Source organism: Megalops cyprinoides, chromosome 1 (genome assembly GCF_013368585.1).
Source record: "Megalops cyprinoides isolate fMegCyp1 chromosome 1, fMegCyp1.pri, whole genome shotgun sequence".
Classification (NCBI taxonomy): domain Eukaryota; kingdom Metazoa; phylum Chordata; class Actinopteri; order Elopiformes; family Megalopidae; genus Megalops; species Megalops cyprinoides.
Window position 1 is genome coordinate 6,804,864 of NC_050583.1, and position 13,112 is coordinate 6,817,975.

At 42.0% G+C, this 13,112-nt stretch overlaps 1 protein-coding gene across 1 annotated transcript in view; it reads left to right on the plus strand.

Annotated features, from left to right (window-relative positions):
* The window catches only part of LOC118782659 (sodium channel protein type 4 subunit alpha-like), a 30,504-nt gene that overhangs the window by 3,648 nt on the left and 13,744 nt on the right, over positions 1-13,112 (plus strand). The window contains exons 2-11 of the mRNA XM_036536081.1: positions 2,812-3,139; positions 5,739-5,857; positions 6,176-6,247; positions 6,621-6,749; positions 8,662-8,738; positions 9,360-9,596; positions 10,622-10,685; positions 11,456-11,597; positions 12,424-12,624; positions 12,808-12,883. Coding sequence (XP_036391974.1) covers positions 2,812-3,139; positions 5,739-5,857; positions 6,176-6,247; positions 6,621-6,749; positions 8,662-8,738; positions 9,360-9,596; positions 10,622-10,685; positions 11,456-11,597; positions 12,424-12,624; positions 12,808-12,883 — 1,445 coding nt within the window. The remainder of the gene's footprint in view (positions 1-2,811; positions 3,140-5,738; positions 5,858-6,175; positions 6,248-6,620; positions 6,750-8,661; positions 8,739-9,359; positions 9,597-10,621; positions 10,686-11,455; positions 11,598-12,423; positions 12,625-12,807; positions 12,884-13,112) is intronic.

Consider the following 13,112-nt stretch of genomic DNA (forward strand, 5'->3'; position numbering starts at 1 on the left):
TAGATCTAAATCATTGTAGGCTCACTAAAATGCCACAGCTTTTGAACTGCTGATGCATCCATTAAAACATTAGCTTTCGTCTTATGAGCTGAAATAACAGCACTTCATTTGATCGTAGGCTGTGGTGGATATCAGAGAGGGAGTGGCTTCTGTAGCTCCACTTGCATGAAAATAGTATGAAACCATAGAAACCATAAGCTTCCCAGAGCAGAAAGAGAGAGAGCCCTTGAAATAATGCTGCACCCTTGTTAATGTTTCCAATCAACCAGTAACAGGAAGCCACCATTGCTGAAAGTAGCTAAGTACACAGCATGAAACCAGCTAAATGGTGCGGGTCTCAATGGATAAGTAGTACCAGCTACAGCTCATAGGGAAGACTAATAGGTGGATAATGTTCTGTCCATAACTGATTCTCTCAATGAATGATTATACACCACGTGTATGACTGTTCACTCACAGTATTTATCACTACTGTCGCTATATAATTGTTCTTACATTAAAATAGGTTAAATTATTTACATATATAAATAACAGCATACAAAATCTGTTAAGTCACTGATGGTGTCAAGGCACAGGCATGGACTCAAGCGCAGACCAGGCAGGTACAGGTTCCAAGGGGGTTTTATTCGAATCAAAAGGCAAGTTCGCAGTGGCAGTACAGGCAGGGTCAAAAAATGGGGAAGGCAATCCAAGACAGGGCAAAAACAGAAGCAGGGAAAAAAAAAACACAGAAACAGGCTGGGTCAAACCGGGTAGGCAGGCAGATCAATCAACCAAAGCAAAACAGCAGGCAGAGACAAAGTCATGGAACAGGCGAGGTCAACACAGGAAACTCCAAACAGAAAAACACACGTAGGAAAGGGGACAAGCGAAAAACACTGTAACGAACTGGCAACAAGACAGAGACAAGCAGGGTAGATATAGGGCTGGGCTGATGAGGTAATGGGAAGCAGGTGGGCAGGCTGGCGGGTGGAGGTGATCAGGTAATCAGGCGGGCAGAGAGAGGGCAGAGAGTGGGGCAGGGCTGGAACACAAGGAAAAACAACAAACAAAAGCACATGGACCAAAATGACAGACGGGGAGAACACTAAAAACAACAGCTAGGGGGGCAGAGTGCTGACAGAGGGGAGATGGGGAGTATTACCTCTCATTGTTTCCCACAGCAGGATGAAGGACAGGCAAACCAGCCATGTAAGATATGCAAACAAAGGGCACCCTGTATCCCCAAAAAATGTATTTATTGTAACCTATGTAAGTCGCTCAGTATAGGAGTGTCTGCTAAATAACAATACTCTAATGCAGTAAGTGGGCAAACCGTTAAAAATGTGGCTGCCACAAGTGATACCTTTTGGAGCAGCAGTGTAACATAGTGGTAAGGAGCAGGGCTTGTAACCAAAAAGTTTCAGATTTGTTTTCCCACTGGGGGACTGCTGCTGTCCCTTTGGGCAGGGCACTTAACCCAGAATTTCCTCAGTAAGCAACCAGCTGTATAAATGGATAATGTGGAAACTGTAAACCATGTAAGTCGATCTGGATAACAGTGTTTGCTAAATGACAATGATGTAATGTAATGCGGTTTTGAGAATATATAAAAAAAAGAATGCAGGAGAGTGTATGACTACGTATTTCAATATTTTTTCCAGACAAAGATACATAAAACACACTCAAATTCAAGCACCTCCAGGAGAAATGAAATACAAAAATAAATAATAAATATTTAATAATAATAATAAAATCCCCCCCCCCATTCTTCTTTTCAGTTTCACCCTCAACATGTAAGTGAAATGGGCAGGATGGCATCTTCATTGCCATAAAAACAGACAGCATAGCTGTACTTCATTCTCAGTTAGGCTGATGGGATCATAACCACCTCATCACACAAGGATCTACCAAGCAAAAGGAGTGTAGTACAACATGCAGCCTCAATGGAAACAGTGAAAAACTGGTGCCACAGAGCAGCTTTGGTTGGTCCTGTATGCTATGCAAGGGAAAGGAAGATCAACAAAATGTTAGGTGTCCTGAAAGTTATGCTAATGTGTCAACCATCCATGGATAGTGTCAATATTGAGCTCAGCATGTGGGTTCGATGGGTAGTCCTTTTGGAAGACGGATAACCAGCCATCGTGTCAGGGATTCTGATACTAAAACACATTGATACTAAAACATTATTAGAATCCCATTGTACATTAGCTACAGCATTGTTGTGGTCATCTAGCATAGACTATGCAGCTGCAGTATTTCATGTTAGTCTCAAGTGTCCAGAAGACATGCTGTCATTAGTATGTGTACACATAGAATACCGTTAAGCAGAATAATTTGTATAAACAGAAATATCATTGTGCTTTCTGAAAAAAAAAAAAAAACATTTTTCAATATTTCTTTCCCATCTGCCTGTAGACCCAGCTGTGTTATTACCCACAATTCATTGTGTTTCCAAGACAGAAGATAGGATGCAATGGGCTACAACAAACAGATGTTGCTGTTGGCTGAATGTGATGAGTTTAAGTTTGCTCTGTTGAAACAGGATAGACCGGTGAGATCCCACTTCCTTCGCTCTGCAAGCATCAGTTATGATTAGGGGTCAGGGTTTTGGCCGGCTGCAGGGGTCAGTGAGGAAGGCTGGACTGCTGTGAGTTATGGGAAGGCCTTGGCGCAGGGGAAGCACAATGTCAACCCCTGTCTTCCCAACCGCACCCTGCGCCCCTCTCCCATGTCCTCCTGCAGCTGCTGTTTTTCCACCATTACGGCCCCCTCCCCTCCAGTCCCCCTCAGCCAGTCCTCACCCCTCCCCCTCCCTTGTTTTCCCCGCAGCCCGTTGCTGAGGGACCCGGAGGTGGCCGCCTCTCTCGCTCGGCAGAACGTGAAGCTGGTCGGCCTGCTGCCTCCCTCGGGCACCGACGTCTTCCGCCGCCTCACCCCGGAGTCCCTGGCAGAAATCCAGAGGCATGCGGCCAAGGGGAAGGGGGAGCAGAATGAGAGGGAGCGCAAGAAGGAGGAGGAGGAGAAGGAGGAGGAGAGGCCCAAGCCCAGCTGCCACCTGGAGGCCGGCAAAGTCCTGCCCTTCGTCTATGAGGACCCACCGCCAGAGATGCTCAACGTTCCCCTGGAGGACCTGGACCCCTTCTACAAAACACAGAAAGTCAGTCCAGGACGAGCACCCGCACAGCCAAAAGTCACATTTGTTCAAAAAGTGTGAAATGACATGTGATGTATAGAACCCCAGCCATGCACATCGCCACCAGTTGGTAATTTCTTGGTCTTGTATTTGTACCGATGTAGACAATTTGCTCAGTTCTCATCACATGGAGATGACTACAGGAACAGCACATGTACATGTCAAAGAAATGCACAGCTGCAAGTAAAAATCTGCTGCTGTCATCCTATGCTATGTTAATGAAAGTACTGCACCTTACACAAAAATGGACAGTATGTTCTCATCTATCTCATTTAGCTTGGCTTAATAATCATGCTTCTTATTAGTCATGATCCGCCTTTTTTTCATTTGTAGAATATGTAATCAACCACAAAGAAAGAGCCTCCACAGATGACTGTTGCCTAAGCAAAAGCTGATTCATATTTGCATTTCTGTACACTTTTTCATTTTTTTTCAAATTTCTTGCCATAATATATTTTTTTTCATTCAGGAAATTTCTGTCAGCCCCACATGACTAGCATGATCCTGAGAGAAAATATTACAGAAAAACACTACTAATTGTACAAAATGTGAAAACAAATAAATACTGTCCATGAAACAAAAAACATATTTTTCAAAAAATATTTTCATATAATAATTTCTTTGAATATACATAAACATTTTCTATCATAAAACCAATTAATTTTGAGCTTGTATCATGTATCTTTATAATTCAGTAAAATGTTAGAATTGGTCTAGGGTCTGAATACGTTTGCAAGGCACTGTATTAAAATACACATTGCATATTGTATTTATTGCTGCTTTTAAGACTCATTGTATACATAGCGCATTACAATATAATGCAATTGCATGTAGGAAGATAGCAACATTGCATACAATGGCAGAACGTGAAATCCGGCTCTAACCTCTTGGCGCAACAGAAGCGATCTGGAGGCAGGATGTGTGATGAATCTTAAAAACTTACCCTAAAAAAAAAAGCCTAAAAAAAACACTCCTCTGATTGGAGGACTAAGAAAATGTGGGTCAACACTTTCTAATTAAAACCAGGACCGCTAAGTGGTTTACCCGGGACACAATACACAAAGCCATATTCATAACGAGAGAGATGGGACAGCAGGTCAAAGGTCAGACATGCAGCTTGGCCAAGACCTCACACACTTTCTTTGGCTTGTCACCAGTGTTCGCTCCTTTATCATGCCTTAAAATAGCACTCATTAAAATTTACTCATTAGCATTAATACCAACATTTTGTCACTTGACGGACACTCTTTTGTGGAGCGACTTACAAAGGAACGACACAAATGTGCTCTTAATATAGTTGTGAGAGCAACAGCATGTACAGGACCTGAAAGAAGACATCTGACTAATCAATCCATCACAGAATGCTGTAATTAAGACTTTGGAATCAGACTGAGGTTATAGTATGTTATGGTTTTAATGTTTCTCTTATTGGGGCTTATTATGGATGATATTGTTTATAGTCAGGATTCATATTTTAGCTTTGATAATTGCAGTTCACTTGCATTAGTGTTTTACTGATGCTACATATATACTCACTGGTCTAGCAACGTTTTAGCCAGGTCTGGCACTATTGTTCACATTAATTAGGTGATGCTAAATAATTGTAATATAATGCAGTCCAACAGAATCAACTTGCTGCTGTTTCTAAGCTGCCTTCTCCTCATGTGTACTGAAGTTTTAAGCCACTGTGTGCAGTATTATTTTTATGATCTGGTCTACGTTTTAATGTATTGGTCAAAATCCTTTTTATTTTACATTTCATCACATATTACTGTATTGTAAGGGCAACAATATTTTTGTTCTTTATGAAATAAATTAGTTACAATTTACCTTCAGTTACTGTAGATACATTGTAACTAACAATTAGAATGTAGCTGCTGTGTAATGGCATACTGTTGCCACATAATTATTCACAATAGGTGACTAACTTGTTCAGCTCTATAAAGAGCAATTACAGTGTTATTAATGTGCAATGACATGCAATAATGTAGTTGTATCACAGTTAATATGGTTACCAGCAAGTGCTATCTGCAAATAGGTTTTTGTCTCAATTTCAGTTTAAATCACCATTTTAAAACAGGAACAGTCAGACTCACCTTTTCAGGCTTTTGGGAAAAGGAAGGAGGTTTCTGGGATACAGCACACAGTTTGCAAACTTTCACCTATACTCACCTCACCATCAAGTTTGTGTGAATTTGAATACTTTTGTCCATATAGTGTATGTGTGAATTGTTTACTCACAACAGTCAAAGCTGAGGAGGTCTGCAGAGTCCCAGATTATCACTGCACCACACTGCTACCTGTTTGTTACCTGAATTTGAACAGGAGATTCTTTTGTAGAGACAGTTGACCCCACCATAGCAATCAAAGCTGGACCATCATACTCTGGCAAAAAAAATACTCTGTGGACAACAGATCTTGCCAGGGGTCAACACCGTGCTTTCTCTTATAAACCAGCTTTGGAGGCAAGTTGAGACATGATGCTTAACATGTCTATATCTCTCTTTCTCTCTCTCTCTCTCTCTTTCTCTCTCTCTCTCTCTCTCTCTGTCTCATCCTCCAGACCTTCAATGTCATCACCCGAGGGAACACAATCTTCAGGTTTAATGCAGAACCTGCCTGCTACATTCTCAGTCCCTTCAGTATTGTTAGGAGAGGAGCCATCAAACTTCTTCTACATTCATATCCTTTTCCGATCTAAATGCTGCAGTTTGTTTCATGATGGACATTGTGCAGGTAGAGTTTTGCCCTAATCATTCCTGTATTGGTCATGTTGCATCATACGCCATACCAGCTCTCCTCTTTATGATGTAATCCACCTTCTTTTAATGGTTGGTGTTTTACTGCTGTCTTCTACATCTTGACATAGAGACACTTTTATTCAAACATGCTGCCATGATCTTTTCCATCCTGTCACGTGTCAGTGATTGTTGAATGATTCTCTCACACGTCGTCTTGATGTATCTTGTAAATGTAAAGTGTTCCTTAACTCTGCATCACATTTTTTCGCAAGTTCATCATAATAGCTATTCTTTTGAACTCTGTGTTCATGCCAGTCATTCATCAGGCAGAGTGAGTTGCTATTTTGCTACTTTGACTCCAGAGTTCCTTAAATACTGTATAGGTTCTGCTTAACATTAGGAACGCACCATCACCCATTGTACTGGTAACTGAGATGACATAGGTCATTGTCCATTTAGCTGTGACATCACTTAAAACAGAAGACACATGGCTACAATTCAATGACAAACTGTTGGTTTCACCACATGCAAACCTGGCTTATCACTGGCTCAACTGACATAACAAAGTCATACAGTTGCAGACTATGGGCTAGGAGTAATATTCGTTTCAGCCAGAAGATGGCGCTATAACAAGTCAGTAACTCGACAACATGTTAATTCAAGACATCACACGTACAGTGCCTCCTTTTTTGTTCTTGTTTCAGTTATGTTTTCACTGCTATATATGCCTTTGAGGCGTTGGTCAAAGTGCTGGCCAGGGGCTTCTGCATTGGCCCTTTTACTTTCCTTCGAGACCCATGGAACTGGCTGGACGTCCTGGTGCTCGTCTTCGCGTGAGTATAGAGGTTCAGTGATGGCCGGTCACATGACCAGGGAGCCAAAGCATGGACGTTTCACAGTTCATCTCCACAGTGTGGCCTGCTCCATGTGAGATAGAAGCCCTCAATCTTCATGGCGCATGACAGTCTTAAACCAAGACACAGGCTCAGTTCTGGTCCTGGTTACTTACTATGTATAATGGTATTCAATCCAGATGAGCTCCACATTCACTAGGCTTGATTTAGCTGTTAAACATGCACTAGTCTCTGCCTGAATTCATTTAAATATCTGCGGTCAATTCTTTGTTATAGATATTGGTTGTTGGAAATATGTTAATTAGAACAGATATAACAAATTTGTTCAAGAGCTAGATATTCACAAAAATACTTTGAAAAAAAAACTCTCCCTTTTTATATTTGTACAAACACATCTGTAACACCATACTGCATTCACAGACTTTAGAAACAGACACAGATTTAATTTATGTAAAATTAAACACAGAAATAAAACTAAATATTAGGGCTATTAAATAACTAAAAATAAAATGTGATTAATCTTGCAATGTCAACATCATAAATTAGAGGTCTAGTGTCTGAAGAAACATTGGTACTTGTTCTGAAAAATCCCCAAGTAGACTGACCTATAGTTAGAACAACTTTATTTATTTGTATTCTGAGTATAACACAAGACGTTAGTACCAGTCTACTTGATGTAGTGATACTGAAACACTGTTTGACAGAATCTACAAATGATATTACAGAAAAAGCCCTTCAAAATCCAGTTAAATTTTTTCAACATCATGATCTGTGTAACTACCCTATGACCAGCATTGCTTGGCGATTCTTTTTGCTTAGCTATAAGTGTGCAGAAAGGTCAAAATACTTAATTTGCATTAAAAAACAAGTCTATCTGAACTGTCTATTTGAAAGTAATCTCCTGTGTTACTGAGCTAATGTTGACAGCCTCAATAAATATATGCATTTATTCAAATAAACTGAGCTAACAGCTCAAACCTATAATACATTATACAGAAAAAAGTATTTGGACACCTGACCATTACAACAACAGGGACTGTAATGACATTTTATTCAAATACATACTGGATATGTATTAATAGTATTAATATAATAACATAATAATAACATAGTATTAATATGGAGTATTAATAATAACATAGTATTAATATGGAGTTTTGCAGCTATAACAGCTTCCACTCTTCTTGGAAGGCTTTCCACAAGAATTTGGAGTGTTTCTGTGGGAATTTGTGCCCATTCATTCTGTAGAGCATTTATGAGGTCAGGCACTGATGTTGGACAAGAAAGCCTGGCTCGCAATCTCTGTTCCAGTTCATCCCAAAGGTGCTCAATGGGGTCAGGGCTCTGTGCAGGCCAGTCAAGTTCTTCCACACCGAACTCATCAAACCATGTCTTTATAGTCCTTGCTTTGTGCACTGGGGCGCAGTCATGTTGGAATAGAAAAGGGCCTTCCCCAAACTGTTGCCACAAAGTTGGAATGCTGAAGCATTAAGATTGCCCTTCACTGGAGATAAGGGGCGTAGGCCAAACCCTGAAAAACAGGTGTGGCCAAATACTTTTGTTCATATAGTATATGTGAGACCTCAGCTGGAATGAAGACTAGCACAGGATGAGGTCTGGGAAGCACTGGTATATGGTCATTCAGAAACAGGGGTATGGAGACAATGAGTACTTTGGGTCAAAGGTCAAGATGTCTCCAACTCCTTCTTTATCAGACCTTTGTCAAACCCAGTAACCCCCCCCCCCAGTGTGCAAACAGAACTGCCATTTGGTTAAGAGAGGGATATTCGCCCACAGGTAATGTGGGGAGGAAAAGACCGGGGAAAGATTGATAGCACATGAGGTCAGACATTCCACTGACTTGTTGCACTGCTTCTGTCTGTGTCCGCAGGGTCCTCAGTGAGTTTATCAGCCTTGGCGCGCCTCTCTTTATGGTTCGAATGATGAAAATAATCCCACTGTGTCCCGGTGCGTACCACTCAAAAACTGTGATGAGATGAAATGTGCATGCACACACAGCCATGTGCGCGTGTGCGCACACACAGACACACACACATGCACGTGCATTCACACACGCACACACACAGACACACACAGGCATACGTATGCACACACACACACGTACACGCATGTACACACACACACACACACACACAGACACACACACACACACACACCTGCTTCACAAGGTGGAAAAAATGTGCAATGGAATGTGCATGTTATGTGACAGAAGGGTAGTTTTTTTCATGTGTCCTCATGCCAAGCCCCAATCTGTAGTTTCTTGCATTACTCATTTACCGAGGAGAAGCTCTTATTCAGGGAAATTGACATAGCTCACATTTGTGCAGCGTGTCCATTTATACAGCTGGATACTTACTGAAGCAGTTCACATCAAGCACCTTTGCTCAAAGGTACAACAGCACTGCTCCACCTCAAGTCCAACAACTCCTTAAGCACTCCTTAAACACTGCTACCCATTGGAGTCCTTGTGTTGTTACTATGGTGCGGTTTACTAGCCACTGTTACAGGATGTCTGAATTTAACCAGGTTACATATGGTCGGAGTGACCCTTTCCTTGTCCCCCTTTAGGTCCAAGGGCCACGGCGCTGATCCAGTCGGTGAGGAAGCTGGCGTCCACAGTGATCCTCACCGTGCTCGGCCTCTGCTTCCTCGCCATCCTTGGCATGCAGTTGTTCATGGGCACACTCCGCCAGCGATGTGTCCACCTGCCAGCTTCCTCCATTGTGCTTGACTTCAATGACACTGCGGCCTTTGACTCCCCTGGCAACAGCTCTTTCAACTACTCTGAATACATTAGGGATTTAGGTAACTCCAGGCTTTTGTGGAGCAGTGATTAAGATGCAAGGGAGAGTGTTGATGCTGGCTGTGTCAGTGTGGTGATAAAGTGACAGTCTGGTCTCTAATCAACATAACTGCGTGAGAAATGGCAGAAAGAGGCCTTTCCATTTCATGTGTCAAGTAAGCATAGCAGTCGTTATAAACTCACCCTCACTCTCATCCTCACTTATCGTAGGTAACAAGAAATGAAACAGTGATGGGAAAAAGTGGGAGTTCCACCTTCGTGTCTGTGTCTGTCTGTGAATGTGTGTGTGTGTCAGAGATCAAGTGTGTGTATGTGTGTGTGTGTGTTTGAGAAAGAGTGTGTGTGTGTGTGTGTGTTATAGAGAGAGTGTGTGTGTGTGTGTGTTTGAGAGAGAGTGTTTATGTGTTAGAGTGTGTGTATGTGTGTGTGTGTTAGAGATAACTGCAATGCACTTTGTCTTTAAATTTTGTTCTGTCTTTGGATTTTGGAAAGGATGTTTCTTGATTTTCTACAAAACATTATTCTTGCATCAGTGACCACCAAACTCAGTTTTGTGTGAGAAATGGCAGAAAGGATCTTGAATATTGACTATAACTGCATTGCAAACTGTAGTTAGATTGAATAGAGATCTTTTTCTTTTCATGTGTCAAGTAAACATAGCACTCATGTTACAAACTCATCCTCACTCTTATTCTCACTTATTGTAGGTAACAAGAAATGAAACGGTGATGGGAAAAAGTGGGAGTCCTACCTTCGTATCTGTGTCTGTCTGTGTGCGTGTGTGTGTTTGTGTGTATGTGTGTGTGCGTGTGTGTGTGTGTGTGTGTGTGTGTGTGTGTGTGTGTGTGTGTGTGTGTGTATGAGAGAGAGAGTGTGTAATGAATAGGGAAAGAAAGAAGACATTACTCAAAAGAAATGTACACAACTCGACCCAAAATGGAACAAAAGGTTAAGGACCCAGCCATTGGTAGGAGTGAGCTTTAGATTCTAACCATGTACTTTATGTTGTCTGCTTCTCATTCTCTAGAAAACCACTACTTTTTGCCTGGCCAGCTAGATTCACTTCTTTGTGGAAACAGCTCTGATGCTGGGTAAGTCCATTTCCTACAAAAACTACAGTAAAGACGTCATAGATTGTTGGCGTCCCTGGAGGGAAAATTAGTTTAACGTTCATGTAATTAAATAACTAGCCACTAGATCAGTTACATTTTTCAATTTAATCAGATTATCATGTTAAGTATTTCTGTAGCTGTAAAAGACTTCACCTTTGTTTGATGGAAACCAAACTACCGCTACGTTAGCTAGATAGCTAGCTTGTTCTATTGGAAAGTAATGTGATTACTAGCAAGCTAGCTAGCTAGTTCACGGAAAGCTCTCTGAGGCTTTAAAACATTATGTACATTATTCCAGTGTATTACATAATTACAATGTATTTTTTTAGATGTAACTGCAACAAATTATTGAGTTCACTGTACACAGACATTCATAATGAGCTCCTCTGCTACCACCACATCTACTGCTGTGGTGTTTTCAGCCGCCATTAATTTAATGGAAGTTGACAAGCCTGAAGTAATCACAAAGACTTATGGGATACCCTACCTGGCTAAGGATACATTGGATGCTGCCTTCAAATTTAACTGAAATAAGGCACCTTAGAAGGATGCATTTTATGATGACTTCGGTTTGGTACATGCCTACCAAGGGCAAGTGTGCAAAATTGTGAAAACAGTGAAAATGCTCCCTTCAAATGCTGCCTTCTAAGGCAGCTAACTTCGTGCTGGGACACAGCCAAAGTGTTTTGGGAAATGGGGGAAGGTGGGCAGGGAGAATTGTTAATCATTCACTGTTGCCCTGTTGACAGACGTTGCCCAGAGGGATATACATGTCTGAGGACGCCGTTCAACCCAAATTACGGCTACACAAGCTACGACACCTTTGGCTGGGCCTTCCTGTCCGTCTTCCGCCTCATGACAAGGGACTTCTGGGAGAACCTGTTCCAGCTGGTACTTGCTCACTCCCACATGTTCAGCACCATCACATGCACACATCTTTCCTGCATGGCATGTCACCTCTGAAGGGACAACATGTCCACATCTTGATATATACTGTAGCTCCCATTTTAAGGGGATTTATTGGAAATGATTATGTATATTTGTTCACTTCTTTTTCGAGATTTGTATAGGCACAGGGGTATTGTTTTACTTGATCGTTATTTACCTCTTTCACCAGGTTCCTGAGAAATTTTGGAAGAAGCATATGTTTTTTCTAAAAACAAGTCCACTCTGACACTGTTTTTCTGAGCTACAATGGAAAGTCTGATAGATGTGTCATTCACTGGTCCCACATGAGTAACCCTCTGTGCTGGTTTAAAAACAGAGATATGGCTCAGTATTGCATGAGCTTAAGCTGGAGAGCTTTTAGACTTTTTTGACTTAATTCTGGAACTAAAGCTTTGCTTCTGAAGCAGGGCATTCTCACTCCCCAGAAGGGGTGGAAGTGTTTACTTGTGTACCTGTCTATCATTACATTACATTATTGGCATTTAGCAGACGCTCTTATCCAGAGCAACTTACATCAGTTACAGTTTTTTTTTTTTACAAGTTTATCCATCTGTCCTGGTTATCCATTTATACTGGATTTATGCTGGATATTTACTGAGGCAGCTGTGGGTTAAGTACCTTGCCCAAGGGAACAGCAGCAGTACCCCCATGGAGAATCAAACCGGCAGCCTTTCGGTTACAAGTCCTGCTCCTACCCACTATACTACACTGCCAGTCATCAACACACCACTCAGCTCCCAGCCGTCTCTCCCCATCCCTCTTGTTGCAGACAGTACGCTCCTCAGGGGTGTCCTCTGTGATCTTCTACGCGGTCGCTCTCTTCCTGGGCTCCCTCTGCCTCGTCGGCCTCATCCTGGCCGCAGTGGTCGCTGCCTATGCAGAGCAGAACGAAGCCGCCGTAGCGGAGGCCAAGCAGAAGGAGAGGGAGCACCGGAAGATTCTACAGGAGCTGAAGAAACGGGAGGCAAAGGTTAGCTGACTCTGCCAGACGTGGACTTGAGCAATGGCAAAAAGCAGGCCGTTATTTAATTCCGGGTCAGAAAGTGAGAAATTCAATGGTACTATGGTGAGAGTGAAGAATTCAATGGAATCGTAACAGCATGCATGCATCCAGGTCTGACTCTTGTCCACTTCCTGTGCTGTGACACTGCAGTGTGTAGAGAGGCAGAAGAAAAAGGAGGAGGAGTCCAATGGATCAGGGCCCAGCGCGCTTGACCAGGACAAACCAGGTCTGTACAACAGAGTCTCTAATCATCATCAGCAATGCTGTGGAAGGTAACTTTACAATGTGCAACACAACACTGGTGAAACAAGTGCAGTTTCTCCAGCAGACACACAAGGGCCTTATATTTACATCTTGTAATCTAGCAGATGTTCTTATACAGAGCAACTAACAAGGCAAGGGTATATAATGAGGCCAAGAGAAACTAAGCCAAGCCATGACTACATCTCATAAAG